General features: G+C 39.0%; 1 protein-coding gene across 5 annotated transcripts in view; it reads right to left on the bottom strand.

Annotated features, from left to right (window-relative positions):
- DENND2B (DENN domain containing 2B) overlaps window positions 1-24,564 on the bottom strand; it is a 140,831-nt gene that overhangs the window by 75,122 nt on the left and 41,145 nt on the right. For all 5 annotated transcript variants that reach the window (XM_032445153.1, XM_015864089.2, XM_032445156.1 and 2 more), the window contains one exon: window positions 4,715-4,819. In XM_032445153.1, the coding sequence (XP_032301044.1) occupies window positions 4,715-4,794 (80 nt within the window). In that variant the 5' untranslated portion in view covers window positions 4,795-4,819. The remainder of the gene's footprint in view (window positions 1-4,714; window positions 4,820-24,564) is intronic.

Below are 24,564 nucleotides of genomic sequence, written 5' to 3'. Positions count from 1 at the left end.
CAAATCAGTATTATTTTTTATGGAAAAGCAAGTCATTGTAGGGAGATCTGCAATTGACCCTGTGTTGATCCTCTTAAGTATGGACACGCAAACCAAGAAGACATCTGGTGCTGAACCAGTTGTGCACTGTGCTTTCTCACTGGAGAGTTAATAAGATTTCAGAGCTGCTTCCTGCCAGAACTGTTAAGTCGTCCCTTTCAACTACACAAGGTGCTTTCCTGAGCTTCTGCTCCTTGGCTTTCATATCAGTGACTCACAAGATAGAATTAAAACCGTATCCTTGAAGTTCACTGAAAGCCAGAATTATAGTGTCATTTTGTATGTTTAACTATCATCTTGCAAATGTATCAGCTACATAACAGGAAACAACATCAGTATGTTCCCAATGGGTTGGGCCCAAGAGCACCCCTAGTCTGGGCTCTGTTATCGACCAAGGCAGATGCCTAACGAAGGAAGTAAGAACAAGATGTACATGCAGTACTGCTCAGCCAAAGGCTTGGAGACTTGCTGCCTCACAGATTTTGCTACTGTGGTTAAAAGCCTTTTGTAGATTTTTCTTCCATAAATTTGTCAACTGCAACCTCAAGCAGAAGTTCCACTGCTTGAAGGCATGCTGCACAGAAGTACCTTCCTTTCAAACTGCCTCCTTCCAGTTTAAAATGAAGCCTATTTATTTTAATTTGGAAATAGATGCTTCTTTTTCCCCCTATTTACTGCCACTCTTCCACCTACAATTCCAGAGACTTCACTAACACCGCTCTCCACTCCTTTTCACTCCAGGCTGAGGACTGCAGGTCAATCTATTCTTGCCGCACTGAGACAATGTTCTATAACTTTAACCATCTAGTCATCTTTTTACAATACTTTTTCGCAGTCAAGCTCATGCCACCCCCAAGGCACATATAAATGTCTATTTTTAACAAATGATCAATGAACTCCAGATATTTTCAGAAGTAATCAGTATGTATTTAAACTATTTCACTGTCTTCAGATCAAAAGGTTTTCTTCTCCCGTGTTTAGAGAAGAAATCAGTGAATCTCACAATTTCTCAGGTGAGAAACTGATTATTCTCCACTAAAACAGTCTTCATTTTCTTCTCTGCCTCCTCATTTTCTAAACTGCTGATAGCACAACTGTGGAGGAGAAAAGGCATGAGAGGGGTACCTCAGATTGTATAGATATACTATAGACAAGCATCTTCTCTCCATTGAAGACTGTTGTGATTAAAATTCAAATCTATGATCTATGATGATTTGCTTTGCAAACAAAGCTGTCAGAAAGACTATTATAGATTTCACTATAATTTGCATCTGAAAGAGATAGGAACACTGTACCACTGTAACATACCTTGCATCTACATAAGCCGTGACAAAACCAGGACAAGAAAATAATACCAAAAAGAGTTCTTAGCCAAAAAGAGACAAATACACCTATGTTATGCCAGTATCAGCCCTTACTGAAACTCTACCCTACAAATTACATATGCAGTTTTCCAAATCTCCATTTAAATTTGGTACTACAATGAGACAGTGGCTGTTCAGTTTAAGTGGAACTTTGAATGTGTTTGCAATAAATTCTGCAAGCCTTGAAGTTTTATAATGCCAGCATTTACCCCACTGATTTACAGTCTGACTAAGATGACGAATCCCCATTGCTGACTCAAATATCCTCTTACAGGGTTTCACAAAGACAGCTGAAGAAGATTACTTAAGGCAAAATAATGGATGGAGAACTGGTGCATGACGATCTGTTCATCTCCTCACCTGTCATGCAAGTGCAACTCAAAGATTTTCCCCAGCTTCAGGTTCATGCTTGTACTTATAAAAACAATTAATTTTTAATCTAATCAAAACAGATGGCAATGATAAGGAAAGAGTTTATTTGACAATTACTATCCAACAAGTTAGCATACGACAGAATTTTCAAAGCCATTAAGAATGGAAAAGATTCTAAAATGGAAGAGTAGGTCCAAGGTTTGCTCGAGTCTTGACCAAAGCTCACAGCACTTAACGATCTGTCCACACTGATGAAAGGATGATGAATGACATGAGAATGCCAGACATTAAGGATTTAGTTTTAATAACCACATATCTGTATGCCTCTAGGAATTCCTTTATCCACTCCTTCTCCTTACACCCTCACTATTCTGTTTTCTACAGATTTGAAGAGAACCCAAATGCACAAACTAACAAAGTGGGAATTGCATAAGGATAGTAGGTCCATTTCTGCTGAGTTTGAACAAAGCTACTGTTGCATAATGGGACTAACAAAAGGCACTAGGATGGATGCAGTCAGATGCCTGATTTAAAAAGAGAAATGACAACAACACCTGGAGGAAGAAAGGCAAATCAACATAATGAAAGATTTAGACAAGAGAAGGGTGTGACAGTGTCACAGAGGAAGTCACTAGCAAAAGCCAGATCAGGGTCAGGGTTCTGCCTAGGGCAGATTATTAATTAAGGTGATTATTATGACTAGGTGACTATTTTGTAGTCAACCTATCCCTGTGGTAATCAGAATGAGACCATCCATCCAACTAAGGAACATTTCCTGAAACTACTGTGATTCCATAGTGTATGTAGACAAGAGAGAAGGTATAGCAAGAGAAATGGATGATTAGACACAAAAGGCGAGGAAGTGGTAAACATACGTGCATCAAATTTGGAGGGATGATCAAAACTGAGAAAATAAGGCAGGAAGTTTAAAGACAAAACAGAGATTTTGCTTTAAATAAAAGAAAAGGAAAAAAGTAAACTACTAAAAGAAAAATGAATTTCATTGCCTCCATTCTAAAAAATCTCAAAAATTAATTCCTGTTTTCCCTTTTTTTTATTGTTTGTGGTTGGAAAAGTTCAAAATACAATGGTGATTATGCCAAACCAAGCCTGGATTCGACACGACTTTCAAGTTGACCTACAGCTCCCTGCTAAGATCAAAGCTAACTCTCTTTGATCTTTCTCTCCAAGCTTCTCCATCTATGCTGGTTACTCTACCTGGCAGCTGCCAGGACAGGGACTTTGTGTCCCTGACGTTTCATTTTCAAGCAAGTAAATTAATCTGTAATTATGTGATCTACTCACATGAATCATAATCTTTACTAATCTATTTGAAACAACAAAGCTCTCCCAGTATAACCCTCCCATGCAAGCACTGTAGTGCTGGCAGCTAGGTCTAGCCTTGGTACAGCCTATCACGTATGCTACCCTCAAGAAAGCATGGCCAGCCCTCCCTGTTCAAAGTGACTGGAGCACACCAATTGCATTAGTACATCCCATGCTCCCAAGGTGTACAAGGAATAAATGAGAATTCCATCATCTCTCCCCTCTAGCACATTCATTTCTGGATGCAAAACCATTCTACTGCCCCCTGCATAATGCCTTACAGAGTTTTGAACTTTCTAAGGTAGACAAATGAGGAAGACTCTATGTCTAATACCTAGCATAACTGTATTACCACAGTACAGGCACTCCACAGACTGTACAAGTTATTTACACATTCTATGTCATTAATAATGGAGTTTTGTTTTGATCCAAAAGAAAAGTGAAGATACTGACATGTTATTAGGCAAGGCAACTTAGAAGAGGGATTCAAAACAGACTGTTCCACAGAAACTGCAGGTTTAAGCAATGTTTTTTTAACTGTCAGTCACAGAAAAGGAGGAGTCAGTGGACCTGTTCTCTGTGAAGGCCACAAGCTGAATCAATCAGTATTGTTTTGTGAAGACTGTGGCCAAGAACAAGACTCCTTCTGACTAGGATGTATGAACTTGTTGACCATGAGTTGTTTATTTGCATTCCAAAGCAATATTTCAAAGATGAGTTGCCCAAGGGATACATCTTGTCTTCTAAACAATCTTTTTTCATTGTAAAATAATGCACAAGGGAGCAATTACTGACACTAGACTTCCTGCTATATTATGATTGAAATATACCTGTTATTTAAAGGCATCTGCATCACTGAGCACAATCACATCACAGCCTCCTGATGGACTGGAACTTTATCAGGATAGCATTTCCAGGCCACACATAAATATGCCCAATTTTGCAAGCCCACTGTCTTCCCTGGCCTAGTTTAAACAGACTGATTCCTTCAGGACTGCCAGGTATGGGGAGTTAAAGTGTCCTTGGCTACAGTACTGAGTCTGGGAAACACATTACACAGTACTGAGACAGGCTACTTTTTCCCCCTACCTGTCAATGTTAAACTGTTAATCTACTTGTTCCATAAATGACTTAATGCTACAGAAATGACCAGAAATAAGCAAAACAACAAAGATGTACCCCGTGCTTTACATTCAGCCCTTTCCTACTTGCTGCTAGAACTGCAACATGAGGCACTCTCATTGCTCTGTCTGCCAGTGCAGATGATGCACATAAAATGTGACAGAAACTGATGCAAAATACAAACTGGGGATTAGCAATACAGAAAAACAGACACCGATATGTAGTCCAGAAATTTAGCTCTACCTGACTGAAGCCTACACAATGCCTTCTACACAGGTCCTTCCTTGCAATCATCATAACCTGCCAGTGAGCCACAATAACATAAGAGAAATATGCCAGAAAAAGCTCTTCTCATACCTCAATTCCTCCACCTTATAAAATCTTCTCTCAGCCCAGCAAGGCTCTCTTTCAGAGTACAGTTTTCTCGCCTTTGAACTAAGACTTTGAACAGACAAACTTCTCAGAGTCCACATAGCCTTCAGTTCACTTACCTATCCAGACTGTCCTGAGGCACTTTAGTCCCTCCAGCTCTGCTGTTGATATTGGTATTCTTGTTGGCAGTCATGGTCATTTCTGTTTTCTAGAAATCTGGATATCTGTGAGAAGAAAAGTCAATTAAGCATCAACAAGACCCAGTGACAATTAACTTTTCAAGATTTCTAGAAGCACTATACTCTGTAAAGGCACTTCTCCAGAATGCTTTTTATTCTATAAAATGCAATGCAATTATTCTTGATACGGTCATGTGAAACTACACCCCATCTCTCCATTGCTGTTGCTTCGCATCCACATCCAAGTTACTAGTAATATAATTGTGTCCGGCTTCCAGCTACGCAAAAGATTCTAAATTGAAGGAACAATTTTTTTTGTTCATAATTCTAAAGTATAGGTCCATGAATATTATGGAAATAATTTCAAACAGTGAAATATATTCAATAGCAAGAAGGTTGAATACAGTTTTCAAATCTGCTTGTGACATGAAAATGTCTACAGGTGATTTCTATCCTATTCAGCCACAAGATTGTTTAAGTAAAACTGTCTTCTGACTACATAAGGCCTCAGGTAATATGAAGAATCATTACTAATTTCTACTTTTTCTCCAGTAATACTAAGGCATGAGAATTGGTAACAAATCAAAAGCTCTAAATTAAATTTTAGCCATGTCAAAAACCCTACATAACCACTCATGCATTCTAGAATTCCCATTACAAGGGAACATTAGTGTCTTCCTGACTTCACTAACTCCTGACTAACGATCATCTCAAAAAGAGAAACTAAGAAGCTGCCAGAAGCATATAAATATTGTTTGCTCTTCTATACAAGCAGGAGGCAAAAAGAATACCAGATGCATGGAAGAAAGCCAAGACAGAGATGGCAGACAGTATAGAGAAGCCTTTGCAAGTGAATTCCCACAACAGGTATAAAAACAGTAAACAGAATGCTAAGATTCATTCTTATTAGTAAAGAGGTTTGGAAGGAGAACTTGAGGGGAAAAAGAAAAAAATCTAGAAAAAAAATTCTCCCAGACAAACACAGAGAAAAGGCAGCTCAACCTTCTGAAGGTCCCTCACACACATAAGAAAGGAAGGACAATGAGTGGAGAATTGATCTCCCAAATGATAAGCCTTACTGCTGTAACATTGCTGCACATGAGCTATGGAACAGCTCAATATCATAAAACACTTCACCCAAACCCCACTTCCTCAACAGAGATGTTGTGCTGAGCAGGTAGGGAGAATGTAATCCCCAAGGATGTGAAAGTAATAACATCTGCCACCACACCTCAGAGTTAACTATATTCCACATTGCTCTTCATATATATTATATATATACACACATATATATATATATATGTATATATATGCATATATATGCATATATATATATATATATATATATATATATATATATATATATATACACTTTCCTACTGACCTGAGATTCCTCTTCACTTGTAGGCTAAAATACGTACCACAATTTGAAGTACTGCCTTCCTGGAGCTGACCAGAACTATCAATTTTTACAACCATTAATGGCATAGTTAATGCAAAAATAAGGAGTATTACAAAACATCTTGTTTACTCAAACCCACAGTAAGTCCTGACAGCTTGAGAAGCCAACTGTAATGTGATGCTGAAAAGCAAGCTGGGTATTGACAACACACAAAACCCTTGTACAAACACACCCATTGCACTTAGAAGGACATTCTCTTAACCACTCTATTCCAAACAGTTCTGCCACAAATTGGGTCAGAAAATCTCCTGGTGATTGCAGTTCCAAATGCAGAGTTAATCACACTGACTACAGATTGCACATCTACTTATCCTTCTCTGGTTTTCTTGTGTGTTTCAGTGTTCCCAGAGTGCACGGAGAGTTTCTTTCCAATTGGTAACATTTTTTCTTTTATACTGAAACTCCCCAAATTCCTCCAATGTCCCAGTTTTACTGTTTTATTGTCAAGATTGCAGGGCTGTAAAGTACTGCCTGTTCTGGCTGGAAAAGGACTTGCCTGGGAAAAGAAAGAAAAGCCTCTGATTTTGGTCAAAACTTTCTAGGACTGTGCACTCAACAGGGAACTGGGAGATTTTCCTAATGTTTCTACCTACATGTTCATTACTTTGACTGTATTAAATCTAAAGAATTTATTAGCAGTCAAGGTGAGAAATATAAGAGATACAAGTGTGGTATAAGGTGAATAACAGTTAGCAGGCATATGTTACCAGTCATTTTGCAAGACTTGCTTTTCTACTGAAGATCAAAAAAGCTTACAGGACCCCTCAAAATTAGGGGCACACATAAAAGATAGGAAACAGCAGCATAAAAGCAAACTAAGAGTTATCCATCTTACACTTTTCCCACACCCAAGATCAAATGATAAAAAAAAAAAAAAGAAAGCAAGCATACAATTACATCACATCGTATGATTTTACGGAAGCTTTGCACTTATCAAATTTCAGCTTTCCAGCAGCTTGATAAAATCATTGTGGTACATATATATATATATACACACACACACACTATTTTAACTCCTCACTTCAAAGTTAACTTGAATATTAAACATGCCAAACTAATTTGTTTTCAGCAAAATGGGAATCCTAAAGTAACAATTCACAAGATATATTGATTTAGTGATAGGTACGTTTCTCTCCATGCAGTTGACAGCCTGTTGTACACAGTAAAGTCTTTTCTATGTAATTTTTCTTTAAAGTTTCTTTCTCATGAGCATTATGCTGCAGGTGATGTTGGTATCATTCCAGCATAAGCAGAGAAAATCCAAATATCCAAACAACATGGAAGAAAACTTTTCATTAATTTAATGAAGTACCTAAAAGCGTAGTTAAAAGCAGTCAATAATTTAAAGTCTTACACAAAACAACAAAAAAATCTTAAAGCCAAAAGACAGGGGGGAACATGGAACCAAACAATTTAACAATCATGATCTTCCAGGGCCTTTTAATGAGTCTGACAGTTCTGTAAGTTTATATGAATTGCTTTTTTGGTAAGAATCACATCCCTTGGGTTTATGTGAGAGCATTAGCATTCACCATCATAATATTTATATTTTATTCTTCATGAAGCAATGAAAAAACACTCCCAAGAATTATGACATACTGTTAAAAAACAAATCCAAAAATAGTCATGTCACAGAGCTTCTGCGCTGCCTAGGGTACCAGCTAACTACACTGGCCTAAAAAGTCCAGTATTTTGATTTATTTGTAAATACAAAGAATGACTGTAAAACCCTTGATTAGCCATAACTCGTATTTCAGCCTCTAGTGGTAAAAAAGTGGATTTAGATGAGATATCAGGAAGAAATTCTTTACTGTGAGGGTGGTGTTGCACTGGCACAGGTTGCCCAGTGAGGCAACAGATGCCCCAATCCCTGGAAATATCCAAGACCAGGCTGGATGGGGCTGTGTGCAACCTGGTCTACTGGGAGGCGTTCCTGCCTATAGCAGTGGGGCTGGAACTCGATGATCTTAAATGTCCTTTCAAACATAAATCATTCTATGACTCTGATCTAATGAGCAAGTGGTAGAATTCATTTATTTGTTTTTACCATCTGAGAGCCCATGAGGTCTCAAGAAAGTTTAGTTTTCCTACACACAATCTAGCCATCTGTTCCTGCACAGTAAGAACTGTTCCCCACCTCTCCTGCGTAAGGTGAATCCCATTGAACCTGGTTATTTACATTTAGGTTCAGATGCCTTGATGTCTTCGAATAATTCAATTTAGGAATGAATATTCTCTATCTTCTGCTAGTAAAATGGGAGCAGAAGTGCACTTTTTGTGTGAAACTCCCGCAGCTCAACAAATATGCATGCTTTTGTTTGTTTGCTTGGTGGCTTTGTTTTTTTAATACTCTGCTCAATAGCCCTTCCTATCCATATGGTTATTTTCCCCACTTAGAGCAGATTCTTTGCACTCCACTCATTGCACTCATTTCCAGGGTGTATTTTCCATTAAATATACAGTTCCAATAAAATAGTCCTTAGAGTATGTTGCAATCCTTCAAAGTCAGGTTTTGGAGTGGTGGGAACATTAGAACTGTTAATTGCATTGTAATTAACACATGTTCAAATTCTACAAAGAAAACTTGAGTGTCCAACAAGGGCATCAAGTGTGCTTTGACCTTCTGCTGTTAATTCTGAGCAAGGTCTGTAAGTGACGGTTCATTGTACGTAAAATATTTGTTGTCTTACGTGTTACAAATTATATTTAACTGTCCTAGACCAAACCAATCTGTACTGCAAGCAAGATAATGCTATCAGTACAGTTTGGGTTCTTGAGATCTGCATACACCCCACAGCTTTTTAAAACAGAGTGCTTTTCTTCTCAAAATTCCACTAATCAGGACAACATGGAGTAACATGGGTTTTGGCCTGCATCATAGGGCAGAGACCTGACAGGAGAATATCAGAGGGAGCAGTTCAGGCTGTGAAGACCAAGTCATTTTTTCACAAGCATGCCTTGTGATAAAGACAAAATCTCAGAAATACATCTTAATAGCGGCTTATTTTTCTTTTAGCTGTACCTACGGCAGAATGTCTGTAGGCATAAGAAGTCAGTTAAAATAGATAACATGCTTTTCAGAGCATCTTAGGAAATCTTGCCCACATTTCAAGAGGTGTTCTACAGCCAAACCTCTATTTAAGAGATGCAGCTTAGCTTTGTGGCAGTTTGCCTATTCTCTTCCAGTAAAACAGACAATTATGTCCTCCTAGAACAACATATCAGCTCTGATGAAGTGGAAAGTCCAATTAAATCTTAAAGGATTTCTGACTTTAAAGGGCTTCTACAGAGACTCCAAAGAATGTTGTTACAAGGATTACGTGCTTGCATCAGGTATATCTGTTCTCTGAGCTGGGCCCACAGTAAGTTTAGCAATGCAGTACTGTACAACCTAACAAAGAGCTAAATCAGCAGCTCAACAAGGGCTGGTGTGGAGAAATTCAGAATTAATTCATCTATCTCATCCAAACTTTTCTTTTTACAGCGCAACCAGCCTAAATATAATCCCACCAACAGGTTTCTTGCAAGACAAAAGAATAAACTGTCCTTGTGGCTGGTCTTAAAGAGTTCAGAAACAGACCTTGTGTTGCCAGCAAAGCACACAAGCCTGAGCTGTAATGCCTTCTAGCATAATCTCTATAGGAGAGAAACAATATCACGCCATTCATACAGCTGCTGATATCCCAGTCCTTGGCTGAGAATAATGCTTGTATATAACAGACACAAAGGAAAAGAGTTTGTCAAATTACCCACCTATTTGACACTGCAAAATACACATATTTTAGCTATCCTTCACTCTATAATTTCATCCAAAGTTTCTCTGCTCATAATCCAGTGAAAGCCTTGTTCCACTCAAATTGACAGCCCTCTGCTAGGCTTTCATGGCTATTTTACAACCACACTTCTAACAGAAATTTACTGATACAACCAATGATGGGTCATTGCATACATTGCAGTCCAAAAGTTGTGTTCAAATTAAGAGTTAAGAGCTAAGCTTTCCTCATACCATCAACACTGCTGGGGTAACCACGACTTCAAAATGGAACGAAGACAAGAAAATAGAAGAGCCCAGTGTATCATGCAAGTTCACCAGCCTTTTAGGGTGTAATTTTCACTAATACTAGGGTGAACATCTTTCTCAGGTTATGAAAGACACATTCTATTTGAAGAAATTCTGAACAGATTTACAAGATCTCCCTGGTACTTAGGGTGCTTGTTTCATCTTACTTCAGTATTAAAAAGAAGCAGTAAAGTTGGTCTGCTCTCAGACATCACCAGAATTAGATGTCAGTTGAAGAAGCTGGAGTGAATCCAGCTTTTGGACTGAATCTGTCATCCCTTCTGCACAGGTGAAAGATGTACTGATTCACGCCACGTCTATTGCAGTCTGCAAAAGCTACTTTGTGTCTAGATTGAAGCTCATACAAGACTTCCAACATAGATAGATTGTACTATTGCCATACCAGCAGGGAAGTAAATTCATCCTGACCTTTACCAACCTGTCTGTGCTAAAGGAGTACTTAAAAGAGCTCTCACTGAATACAGAAGACCTGTATTTTAAAAAGTACATTAACTGGTTCAAGCTTATCTTCATTTGAAATATCAGGTAGAAAGAATTTAAAACACAGCACAGTTCACTGGTACTATTATGAACTTGAAGGAAATTTAACTCCACAGCAACATGGGGAGGAAGGCTGATGGCAGGCATGCGCCATGGCCTTGTGGCTCCAGTAAGAAGTCAGAGCAATTGAGGCAGCAGTGTGAACTTGCACAGCCTTAGCCAGCCATGAAACACCTTCTCACTAACCCTTAAAAGCTGATTTCAATCTGAAATGCTGCAGCCCTATTCTCTGATGCTCATGCTAGCCATACAGCCTCAGTCCCTCACACTCATACAACTTGTCTGGTTCAAAGAATTGATTCATCTGAAAACCAGTCATGTTTTTGTCTTCTGTTGAAGCTAGTTTTCAGCCATTCATCCAAGTTCCTCAAAATTCCTTCAAAATATGTGCCACCTAAACTAAATACTAACAGAAAGACACACAGATAGTTTGTATCATTATCTAACAAAGAGTATATTGGAGTTGAGAAGATGAAGCCCAAACAAATATGCTCTTGTGCTAATGCCAAAGGTATTTAGTATGTCCCCACACACTTACTGATACCATAAACAACATTTTCAAGTTTCTCTTTAAGGCAGAAATCTCTTCAAGAACACTGCTATAAACATTATCAACACATTCCCTGAGTGCATAGAAGAAAAATAAAATGTAGGGCTTGCTAACGTGCTAGATATTTTTGCTTTTAATTTTTTGAAAAAGAGGAGACAGAAAGGATAAAAACCATTCATATAAATTCATTAAAAAATACTTTAGTACTTTTTTTTCTCAGACACGGATGTAGAAGGAATTTATGCACATAACATATCAAAAATCTATACAGATTTTAAACACTAAATCTGGTTTTAGATAAAAAGCATCCACACTTCTCTCGCATACCTTCAGCAAGCAAAATACATTCATACATCAGTTCTGAATCAGGCTTTTGTAGAGACAAGTGACTTTTCTCTTCTGCTCTACTTGAGCATCGATCATAATCAGGTAACTCCTTTCAACAAGTCCTACAGTAGACTTTATGAACACCTCTTTGTTGAAAGCCCTCAGTCATCACACTTATAGAAAAAGAAAAGGTTTAGTACAAAATAATCCTAGGAATATGTACTTTGGTTTTTGCAACACTAACACTTCAGCGATGGCCAGGCGCCTGTATGAAAATAACCTACTTATAAATAGTGTCTGACATTCATTCCTCATTATTATCCTTCCTTTGTCCTCCCTCTTCATCTTTGAGTTATTTACATGAAAATACCCATTCGAGTCTCACAAGCTCACCTGTTCCTGTTGCTTATTCCTCAATGAAATCATAATCCCTTAATTGAAAAAAATCAAAACTATTTGCACAATAGTAAATTGTTCTTGTGACACAAAAAAAAATATGATAATTTTACTAAGGAGTGAGAGTAAATTAGCTTTAAGGCATAAAGGTTCTTTTTCATTTGCATGATAAAGACTACATGAAAGCAATGGAGAAAAGTAGTTTTACAAGAAATAATCTTTAAAAACGTGCTGTTCTTCAGCATTTCCACAGACTTTATCCAGTTCCTAAAAACACCACAGTGTAATTCAAAGCTGTTCAGCACAGACTGCCAGCGAAGGAACCAGATGAAGAGACCTGAATATCATTTCACTGCTGAGCTCTCCTTACCCAAGACTGACCAATAAAGTCTGCTGGAAAACCAAGAAGCATCCCAACTTTGCAACTTCTCCAAGGTTTTGATTCATTAGACCGCTATGCCAGATAAACATGGGTCACGGCTATAAAACTGTTAGCACACCTCCCTTCCTTCCTGCCAGATGCACATGGCTCCCAGTCTGAGTACCACTGAAATGCAAAGGTAAAAGCTTGCACAGAGTTTTAATGTATTTGATGGGAGGTAGAGTACCTTGATGCAGTCGCATAGCAATTTGAAAGGGCTCGGTCTTCACTTTGCCACAGATTTCCCATGAGACGCTGGGTAAATTGCCTGAGTTACGCCAGTTGGGCTGTTTCCTGACAGCAGGATGTGTATGGACAGCTCTAAAAGCGAGCTGTGCTACCCAGGAATGCCTGAAGTATACACAGAGAGTGGTTCCAGCAAGACCTAGTATACCATACTATTAAGTACTTTAAACCAGAATTAACTTTTCAGTGTAGAAAAATACCTTTCATTTTCATTTCCCAATTCCTACTCTATTAAGAAGAAACAAATCAGAACTTGTCTGTACACACTGGATAATCTATAGTACACTAATTACTCCACAGTAATTCTCCATGCAGATGCTCTTAGTATGCTTATGGTAGGCAACACCCTTCCCAAGCCACACTTAGGAGTAAGTATGTAAGCAGTGAATTATATTGGAGCAAGAGGTGAGCTACAAATGAATAACAGGTCTGTGCAGAGGGACCCTTGAGCTTCCTCTCCCAAACCCTGTGAGACAACAGCATAGTTTACACTTAGAGAGATTGAATAGAAAGTTTAAAAATCCTTGAAATGATCTTTCATTTTGCAACAGACTTCTTGTGACAAAGTGGGAAACTGCCATGAGAAAAGCACTGAGATCAGAGTTTAACCAGCCAGCTTGAGCACAGCAATTGCTGGCACTCACCAGATGACTCTTTCAAAAGCTCATCCATTTTCAGAAGGCCATTGGACTTCTTTTAGTCTGCTTGCTTCAGACTCCTTTTGCAGAGCAAAGAGAGGTGGAAAGGCACCTACCAAAGGCCAGGATGGATACAGAAATGCTTTTTTTTACGGTGCCTGCACAGACAAGCATTATCTCTACCATGCCAACAGCAATGCTTCCTTCACCTGTCAGCGATCACAGGGTGGGAAAAGGGAAAGACAGATTTGTACTTCATCCTGTCTCTCCTCTCCTGACAGAACACGCAGAAGAAAAAAGTAAGGAAAGGAAAAATGAAAGACAAAAATGCTAATATTTGGGGGTGTAAACAAAGAAGATAAAAAGAAATACAACAAGAACTGATGAAAACGTTACCCTGAAATTCAGCAACGCAGGTTAGGTTGATCATCACACTGAATATTCAGGTTCAGGCAAGCTTTGCAAAAAAATGTGGTGACCTTTGGTATGTGGGCCCATGTTGTAAACAAATAGAGGAATAAAGCAACTACATTGTTAAGCCAGAGAAGTAAAGCAAAAGTCCTGAACCAACATCCAGTGTGTGTTAACTACGCTCTCCCATTGCTAAGCAGAAGAGAACAGGCAAGGTTGCTAAAAGGCACAGAAGAAAACCTCAGACCACATTTTTACAGAGATCTGAACAGGCATTTGCTCGCAGGGAAGGCTGCAAGCAGCATTCAGTATACGGCAATTTGAAGATAATTAACTCTCCTGGCCAGTGCAGATGTCACCAGGAGAACGAGTTCAGATGAAGATGGCAAGGAGCATCTGGAGATGGATGTGGAATGGATGCTTCAAAGTCCTTCAATTTCTAATACTATGCGCTGAAAAAGTACCAAACTCAGTGACATAAGCAGAAAGCAATTTCGCATTATCTCAAGGAACTGTTTTAAGCTTGAAGTTGAAGTTCTTGGCTAATATTGCCTCAATAAGGCAGCATTACTGATATGTGGCATTACTATGTACCTTTTCTGGTTAGATCAGTACGTCCTACTAATTCAGTTACTCTTCTGAGTCCGTATCCCCAAGAAAGTCTTGTCCATGACACTTAAGCTGCCAGTGCTAACACTTCAAGTGAAGTAACTATTCACTGGGATGGACTGTCTCAGTGTGCTTCCGGGAGGATGAGGAACTGCCTAGAGACTGCATGGATAAGTAGAAAATATTTGACAAAATTGTTCTGTCTTGTACAAAGAAATGACAACAACCTTGGTTCTGCCTCTTTTGCACTTGGCTGTTACCCAGGCAATCTGTCGATAGGTGCAAAGATTTTAAATTCAGTCTTCTCAGAAAGACAGTGGAGCCCAGACATGCAATTCTCAGTCTCACCGTAAACACACATGTGGCAAAGACAAGCTGTTCCTCCCCAGGTTCTGTGGTCACTGACAGCCACCGCCTTCTGTCTGCTGCATCTATGTTCCAGTAAGCTGGCACTCCTCAGGGCAATGAGCACCTGTTTTGTCCACAGTGGTTTTCTGACTCAGATTCCCTTCATGTTTATGAGCCCATTGGCTAATGACTCCCTGTTTCAACCTCTAGAGATTTTCAAGCCAAACCAAACAAACCCAAAAACCCTGCAGGGTGTGAGCAGGCAGACAGAGCTCCAGCTCCCAACTCAGAAGACTGAGGAGACAGAAAGAAAAGATGGGAGAGGAGTACAATGCCAGCAAAAAGAGTAATCCTCCACCTTCTTCCTAGCTGTGCCACTGAAATAAAGGAAGAAGACTGTAAAGAAACAGGAGGAGAGATGAAAATCAAACAAATGTCAGAGGGTTGAATACTGGTAGAACAAAGGTGAGATGAAAGATAGCTAACACATGATGCTAGGGAAAAAAAAAAAAAAAAAAAAAGGAAATTAAGAGATATTTTGAAGGGAAAAAAAAGGCAGTAAGGAGGAAAGAGAAATACATGCTCCTTCTTCCCCTTTGAAACTGCATCCATTTTCACCAGAGACAGAAGCTCATCTTTCTTCACTGAGATGTTTTTTAAGTCCATCACTAGTATTTTCCTCACAGAATGAACTCTCTATTTCCCCAAATATACCTCAAGAAAAACGGACCTGCCATATTCTGCTGAGCACTGAGGTAATCTGATGTGAGAACTCACTGAAAGTGCCAGGAACTCCCAATGTCACCAATGTGCATGATGCCATTCATGTGGGAAGTTACCAGACACTGGTAACAGCTCATGAAATACACAAAACCATACTGAGATGCAAACACAAGCTCAAACCCAGTTTTTTGAGCCTCTAGTTCATGGGCAGAAGCCTAATCCCCACATGCATACAACTCTCTGGTGACTGAAAGAGGCCAGCAGTTTCCAGAGTCCAGCAGTTTGTTTAGAGAACTGACTCAGGCAGGGGGGAGACAGGAAAGAGGAAGGGACAGAGAGTATACTGGCAGTCATATCAGAATCACAATAATGTAAACTATGTGCAGCAAACTACTTCTCATCCCTTTTGTTAACAAAAATTATAGTAGCTATAGCAACAGAAAAGGGGAAGAAAAAAAAAATAAGCACAAGACTTTAAAATCCCCAAAGAACACGTCCTTCTAATATGGAAAAATCAAGATTTATTGTACCAGCAGCTCTCACAAGGCAGAGCTGCAATAGTGCACAATCATTTCAATTAAAAGCACAAATCACTAACCAGTGCAGCTGGGCTTAGTGGTTGGCAGCCAGCACCATCTCTTCCAGTGAGCCACAAAGCCTTTGGGGACGGAGATAGCTTGTTGTGCTGTGTGATGGGCCCTTCAGCCCTGTTTCTGGGGACTCTACCTCAAATCCTTTGCTAAACCTTGTGACAGAGTGACTAATGCCACTGTTCAACAGTTTGGGGGGGGGGAGGGGGAAATCAAGACAGAAAAACCACTCCTGTAGTTGAGCCTTGTGTCTGTACCCCCTGCCGGCATATCCCCAAGGGCCCTGCCAGTCATACTGCACTGCACGGTCAGCATCACAGAGAGAAAAGCACTGCGGTCCCCTGCTGCCTGTGTGTACTTCTCAAACACACACACTCCTAAGCTCTAAAGAGGGAAGGAATGTCTGGCACTTCTGCGGTGACTATCTGGCAGAAGCATCACTCCATTTTCTGGCATCTCTACCAGGGTCTTAGAACAATTATTTCAGTTCCTGATTCGAGTGCTGCAGAAAGAAGATCAGGTTACGTTCCTCTCCAGCCATCAACACTAATTCAGTTTTCACTAAGTCAGCCTTGTTGGAATTTCACTCTTCCACACTAAAACAAAAAAGGAAAGTGTGAATCAACACTGAAAAGCCATTAGAAGAAATATAAGGAATTTCAAGGGTTGCCATGCATAAATGTAAAAAATACCAGTAAAATCCGATAGAGAAGGAGCTCTTTCTTGCTAGGAGGAATATTTTTATAAGCTAAAAGGATGAAGAACTTAATCTATTGCAAAGAAAACTGTGCCATGGTTTTGTTATATTCAGTGCTGTCACAGCTACCATGCAAATGGGTTTTCTTCCTTTAGAATCTACAAGCTAGTTCACGAAGCTGAAGAACATCTTCCCATCTATCACAGGTGCAAACAGCCATCAGAAGAAGAGGCAATTTTCTCTAGACAAAAGCCAGCTCCCACAGCACAAACCTTTATCATCTGCACAAAAAGGAAACTTGAACAAGATACCGTGTTATCAGTCCCCATTCACCAGGTCTCCAACTGCTAGACAGTGAAACAACTGGAAGCATTTAAACCTGTTTTAACATTCCTTGTAGGAGGAGGCAACAAAACACCCACCCAACATACTGGCCTGGTTGCAGCACCTAACTGCTATGTCCAATGGCTCCTGCCAACACTGAACTCCATCAGAGTGCTCCGCAGCAACAAGTGCTCCCAGCAGAGCAAGGACACTGAGCAGCAGATGCAGGCACACCAGCCCTGCTGTCATACACACTGCACTCAGAATGGCGGAGAAGAGGGAAGAGATTTTACAGATTATAGATTTTTTAAAGCAAAAAGAAATCCACAAGCCAACCATCTCCAACATCTTTTAAGTCTTTCCAGGCTGCAAGACAGTAATTGGTGATTTGAAAGAGTTTCTCTTTCCTTTTATTAAAATTATTTACGTTCTGCTGCGTACATAACATGTTAGAGACCTCCCAAGAGACCAGCTGCTGTTCAAAAGCACTTACAATTCCATGACATGAATTCCATAAATGAAGGCGCTAACCATCTTCCCAGATGCAGGCTTGAATAGACCACTGTATTGGTGAATTCTATTAAGGGAAAAGTCTTTCTTCACAGGCTGTGGAGCAGAAACCAACTTGATGCAAAGCACTGCTGCAAGATTTAACCTTAATTCTGTTGCTGTGGAGAAGAGCCCACATTTGTGGTTCAAGAGGCACCACTGCCCATGATCCCTGCATCCTAAACACCTTCAACACAGCCTCTTGCAGACTTCTCAAATCTCACTTCTCTGCTTACAATAGGAAAGGAAGACAGCTCTACTGCCAGTCAGCACAAGGGAGCACACTGTTTCAAAACCATATTAAGAAAGCATGATCCTTCTCCATTCCACTCAGCTGAATGTGTTTGAGAAGAACAAGTAGCCAGTGCATTAAGAAGCAGGGTCCCCTTTCTTGCTTTCAAATCAGCTGCAGTGCTGTAATGTGCAATCACTTCTGTTTAACAATATTAAAACATTTAATATGACCTTGAAATATTTGCACAAAATGATTAATTCTACCCAGTCAGCATCTGGAGCATCAGTCCAGCACCAGTATTTCTATTTGAAGTTTTAGCACTAGTTTTCATACTTCTTACTCAGCTCAAAACTTTGAGTAAAATATAATTTAGTAGCAATTTCATTTTGCAATGATCTCATTGAAAAGGCATATCCAGCGTTGCCTTTGTGACACAGAAATAGCTGCAGGATAAGCCTGAGGGACACAGATCAGCACTCAGATGAGATACAATTTCATTCTCTTTTCCCTTACAGAGAACGTTTTGGCTTCTCACCAAACAGAGAGCGTTCCACATGCCATAGGGTAAATTTGGCATAGCATCCCTATGGAAATATATCTTTCTATGGTCTTCGTGGTGTAAAAACAATTATCTGACAACAAGAAGATTCTCATTCCAAAAGGGAATACACCCATAGCAACGTTTCACTCAAATTTTCCCCATCTCATGGGAGTACAGACTGGAACAAACATTCAGCTGGTAGCTTATAGAATCATAGAATCCCAAGGCTGGAAAGAACCTACAAGGTCAACTAGTCCAACTGTCCTCCCATTACCATTGCTACCACAAGTTACTAAACTATATGAAGCCACTAAGCCATATATACAAGGCTACTAAACCATATAAACTGTATGAAGCTACTAACCATAGCTTCATACATGCCCAACGCTGAGGTTGGTGTTTGTGTTCCATTTCTTCTTTCTTATGGATTTAAGCTGAGCAGTGCAGATATCTAATTCAAATCTGCTCACTAAAAAGGAATAATTTTCTTGCATCTTCAAAAGCACTGTTGCTCTAGAAAAGTACTCTACATCAACCTGACTTTCAGAATTACACTGCACTCCCAACACATGACATCAACAAACAAAAATGCCCAGATTTTTGTTATGTTATAATCAACTTAGAGAACCCGAACTATCTTTTTTCATAGTGTTTATGTTCACGTAGTTCTCACCTGAACTCATCTTCTAGTGTTCACAGAGAACTACATCAGAAATGAAATCATATCCCAGACTTCCCTCCCATCTCCTATTCCTTCACTGCTCCTCCTTCATTTCACTTGTATATACATCTAAGACTAGTAAGTAGAGAAAAACTGTGGACCTATGTGTAGGCAAGTTATTACAGATACAAAGGTTTGTTTGGTTTTGTACAACTACAGATGCACAATATTGCAGTACATAATTTAATAACCTTCACAAACAAAACTTGCCTTCCAGTAAGTAGATTAGCTAGAACAAAGCATAAACAAGCATCAATAATGCCTGCTATTAAAAAAATAAAAAATAAAAAATTATAAAACAAATGAGGCCTTTGAGGCTCATAAATTCCAGTATGCAAAAACTCTTCAGTTAAAACTTCATGTGAACACATTTTTCCCTAGGTTTGATTAATAAAAATATCTAAACTTTCAAAACAGAAATGAACGAGTTCTGTCTGGCATGACGTCTATATTACCAAATTCCATGTGGCTTCCAGTTGATACCACAGGCTTGGCCAGGATTCATTAAAAACTCAGTCCTCAACCACCAAAAGACAGATAAAAACCTGTGATTTTTTTTATGATACTAGGACTGTGATTTGTACACAGGTTCTATCTGCTCCTGTAACTGTGCCCAAAGCACAGCAGATTTCATCCTTCCAGATGAATACCTCTTGTAACAACAAAAGGTAATTTATAAGTCTACAAATACACTTTAAAAAAAAACACAAAAAACAACAACAACAACAAATACAACAACTTGTGACTATCTACTTACATGACAATTTGAGGCCCCACTATTTTAGCTGGTAACTTGCCTTGAGAAGTATGGGAGGCATAAAAGCATCAGGACTCACAAGTCCTTATAGATCACACATTCCAGTGGTTTCTCCATAGAATAACTGCATCTATTTTCTGGCATTTATTATCTGCAACAATCTCAACTCCTACCCAGACAAATCTTTTCCTGTTTAACCTGAAGGAAGAATTTGCAGTTGGACATTTGAGGTTTTCTCTATCCTGCATTTCAGAGGCAACAGCTTTGCTATGGATACTTTTTCTGATCTTGGAAAATTTAGATGTATGAAAAATACTAAATCCAGCTTAGCTGAATCTTCACATCCCCACATTCAGGTGGAGCTCTAAAAACGTGTGAAGATGGTTTCAAGTAGGAGGGCTTTGTATTTTCTCAAACTGTAGTTTAATTTTATGGCACAGTTTCAAGGAATTATCCAGACATCTGTATTTTCTTAACCATTTGACCAGTCTTCCTATTAAAAAGCCAGTACAGTTGGAGTTGCTCTGAGTGACAAATTCTCCTCCAGTTGTAGCTGTACTACCAGAGCATCAAGCAACTCCTCCCTCCAGTTCTTTCAGAACCCTTACAGTCTTAATGAGAAAACTGAAGCCACAACACAAAAATGAGAACCCTTTGGTAACATAACCACACCCCACATTCCACTCTGTGCCCAATATCCTCACCCAGACACAGATACACAGCAGAACAACACCATCTGTTGAAGTTCTGCAGATAGCAGCTCCAGCATTGTGCCATTTTGGACTTTATTCTCAAAGGATGACTCTATGTGGCTTATTTTATAGGGTATTTCTTTTCTTTTGGTAGGGGTGCATGCGGGAGGGATATTTGGGCATGGAAAATAGCTGTGGGCATGAACAATGGAGAAATACCATCTATAAACCGAAACGAAGTCTTTGAATTTCTGGAAACAGCTGGAAGGAGGAATGAAACATGAATAATGTAGTTGAAAACTTAACAGACCCCATTGACAAAGAGTTCTTTTGGATCCTAACTATGGCTACGCTTCCGCATGACAGCACTTCAGCCTATAAGTGAGAAGATCAATAACGTATTCAGTGTTTTCTATTTTAGTATGCTAAAAATAGTCACCTCACCCTTTCCCTACACATAATTTTTAAAGAGGAGAGCTTTTTCTGCATTTGGTGTACATGAGTAGTGCACAAGTGCTAGAATAAGCACTCATTTTCAATGCTATGTAAGAGGTGTGTACCAATGCAAAGATGCTCCCCAATAGAAAAGAGAGAAAAACGGCCCTTTGAAGACATCGACTTGCTGATATGCACAGCACAGTCTCTGTATGGGCACAAAAAAGATTGTTCAAAGTCAGTTTGCAAAGCACCAAATGGCCTTTATTGTCAAGAACTACACCAAGGGGAGCTGAACATCCCAGAAGTACAGCAGCTCTGCATCAAGGGAACGCACTGAGGCACGTAAGTGCCTTTAGGTGAAGCAGAGCCATGCTCCTACTTGTTCAAACCTTTCACCACTCCTGCTTTGATCTCTTCCCCACTCCTTTGCTTTGGTGTATAGCATCTGTTTTTCTCCTGCCAAAACATAACTGACTTCCAAACTCTGTTCATCCAGGCTACTCCCAAATGCTATCTTCATACCTTTCTCAGAAACACAACAGAATTATTATCCCTATGCCCTGCAAGAGTCTGTGTACTTCAGAGCTTAAGTATCACTGAATGCCAATAGTTCACAACCACATGAATCATTTAGGTGCTTTTCAAAAGATGAATCACCCTCAGTACAGCTGATATAAAGTGAATATATCTGCTTAATTTGTGAATTATCTGCTTTAACCAGACAATACATTCAACATAGGAGTATTAAGATGGTCAGTAAGCCCAGGATGTACATGTATAGGCACCTTTGATGGAGGATCCACTCAGCTTCCCACATCTCAATAGTTATCTTTCACTCCTGCCTCACAGAAAGAAGCTTTCAGGCATCAAGAAGGAAATGTACTTCTTCCAAGGAACAAGAGAGTTACTTCTAATGTATGTAATTCAAAACAGCATCTTTAAACTACACAATTGAATGTCCAAAGAGAAGAAATGGAAAACAAGGAGGCAAAATTCCACATGAGGAAACACCTTTGTAACTTCTTCAGATGTAATTGGAAAGACTTCCAAAGCACCATCAACAAGGTACTTTACCAATGCTAAGGACAGCACATTTATTGCAATGAAAACTTTTCTTCTTCTCATGGAAGAAATAAAAACTATTTGCCAGCTAAATATTTTCTTTCAAAGCTGCTCTGCTGAAGCCAAGCCCTATTACTCATTCAGCTGTTAGACAAGATCTCTCTGATGTCAGTGGGTCAAACAGCAGATTTAACACAGTAATCTGTCTGAAAACTTCAGTGGTAAGGTCAATGGTAAGCCAAGGTAAAGAGCTTTATGCAGTTTTAGTTTAGTCAGGAGCTTTACTTCACATAAAACAATGAAGTTTATCAACTTTTACTCATTTCATCTACTACTATACGCTGCAAACAAACAACAACAACAAAAAAACACCATCAGCAACAACAAAAAACAGGAGCTGGAAAAGAAACTTCGACAGTGAATGAAGGGATCCAAGGTCCTCTTCAGACTGACAGAGCTATTTGAGACTTCGTCTTAGCCTATAAGAGGTATTTTAATGCATGCCCTCATTTAGGGCCACGTGGAGATGAACGGTTCCATGCAAAGATAAAGAAAGCAAGGAAGGTGAGCTAGGGTCTAGCTGAGGATACATTGTGAATGAATTAGAGGTGGCTCTAGAAGCATCAGTATGCCTGCCTCATGTAGATGCAAAAGATACACAGGGAGGTAGCTCATCATGTTTACAGCCTGAAGGACATACAAGAGAATTTTACACTGATGGCCTAAAACAAGCTCCTATTTTCTGTACAGATATCTTTGAAAGTTCATTAGCACTTTAAGATTCAATTGTTTCACATTGTTCTTCTCATAAAAGTCCCGAGTAATCCCTTAGAGGGTGTGCAAAATGGGGAACTGGAGATTTTTTAGGGCTGAGGAGAGGAGATAAAACTAAACTATAAACAGCAAAAATAAACAAAAACAAAACAAAACCCCATGCCATTCATTTCTCAGAAAGCAAACAGACTCCCAAGCACAAGCTTTAGAAGATGTTGATGTATGGTTATACATTTTGCTTGGAAAGTAGGTGTCTGAGTCAAAAGTTACAGTTTATGAACAGGATAAAATAGAGATATTTACATTGGTACTTTCATTAAGAAACTAAAAAACAAAATGTACAGACAGATGATTGTTTCAACTAATGCTTTAGAAACAGAAGGATTTTAAAATACCACAACTAATTCATTTGACCAAGATTCCTAATCTCTGTTTTAAAAGTGCTGATTTTCATAATTTATCTAAATTGTGGCAATATTCAGAGTGGGAAAAAACAAATATCTTCTCCCTCACTGCTATCTGCATATATCTTTACCAGTAAAGGCTATTAAGAGATCTTGAACTGAGGTTGTAAAAAAAAAAAAAAAAAAAAAACCGCAAAAGTTGTCACAGTCAACAGTTGAAAGGGAAGGGTATAAGTGATCCTTCTACATAGGAAATACAGGAATCAAAGGATCTGCCAGAAAAGCGAATGTACCTTCCTCCATCATTTCAGAGAATCCCTAATTCTTGCAACAACATTGTTTTCAGTCTAAAGTGCTGTCTGCTTGTCTTCTCATTCTTGTCACTCTTGCTTTCTTCAGGTTTTTTTTGTGTTTTTTTTGTTTTTTTTTTTTTTACAGTGAAATATCATTTTGCTTTGGTTTTGAATGAATTCTTTACCAAGAACCAGGTCCTGATGCTTATAAAGTCCCTAACTTCTGGAAATTCCAGATCTCATCTCAGCTTTTAGTCCAAACTCCATACGCTGTTATTTAGAGAATAAGTTCATTAATTCAAAGAATAAGTTTGGCATTTTTATGCTTTACAATTGTGACCTACCAGAAAGAACGAAGATGGACAAAAATACCCTTAAAAACATAATCTATTTTTGCCCAGCCAGATATAGTAGTTTCTCATCTTTAAATATCAATGAGAAAGAAGAAATAATAAAAAATACACTTCCAGTTAACAGATGTAAAAATCACACCTCAAACTTTTTGTTTAAGCTTTTCTGTTTGGTGTTTTGCACATTGTTTTCGCCTCTGTCAATACCATAGCACAATCTATCTGAGAATAAACAGTTGTAGACAGGAGGAGAAACCACAGTATGGTAACTGACAGGAGATTCTGGTTACTTCTTCCTCTTAAAGCATGTATTCCTCAGCTGCTATTTATCTACTCAGGGCCTAGAAAGTTCAAACATCAGTCCAAGACTGCCAGTTTCCTAACACATACTGCCTAAGCATATTTTATTTTGTTTGTTTCTTGAATAACTAAGACATCACTGTATTCCAGCTTCGCCATCTGAATATAACCAATACAAACTGATATTTATTACAGCTTGTGACTTCCATCTAAACTTCTAAACAGGGCTGAGAGGCTGCCTAACAGAGTTCTACCTGTCTGGCAGGTGAAAGAGCTGAGGCACAGCTGATCACCATAGAACAAAACATGAA

This window comes from Coturnix japonica, chromosome 5, assembly GCF_001577835.2.
Source record: "Coturnix japonica isolate 7356 chromosome 5, Coturnix japonica 2.1, whole genome shotgun sequence".
Classification (NCBI taxonomy): Eukaryota; Metazoa; Chordata; class Aves; order Galliformes; family Phasianidae; genus Coturnix; species Coturnix japonica.
Note: the sequence above shows the minus strand (reverse complement) of the source record. Positions and strands in the feature narration are given on the sequence as shown.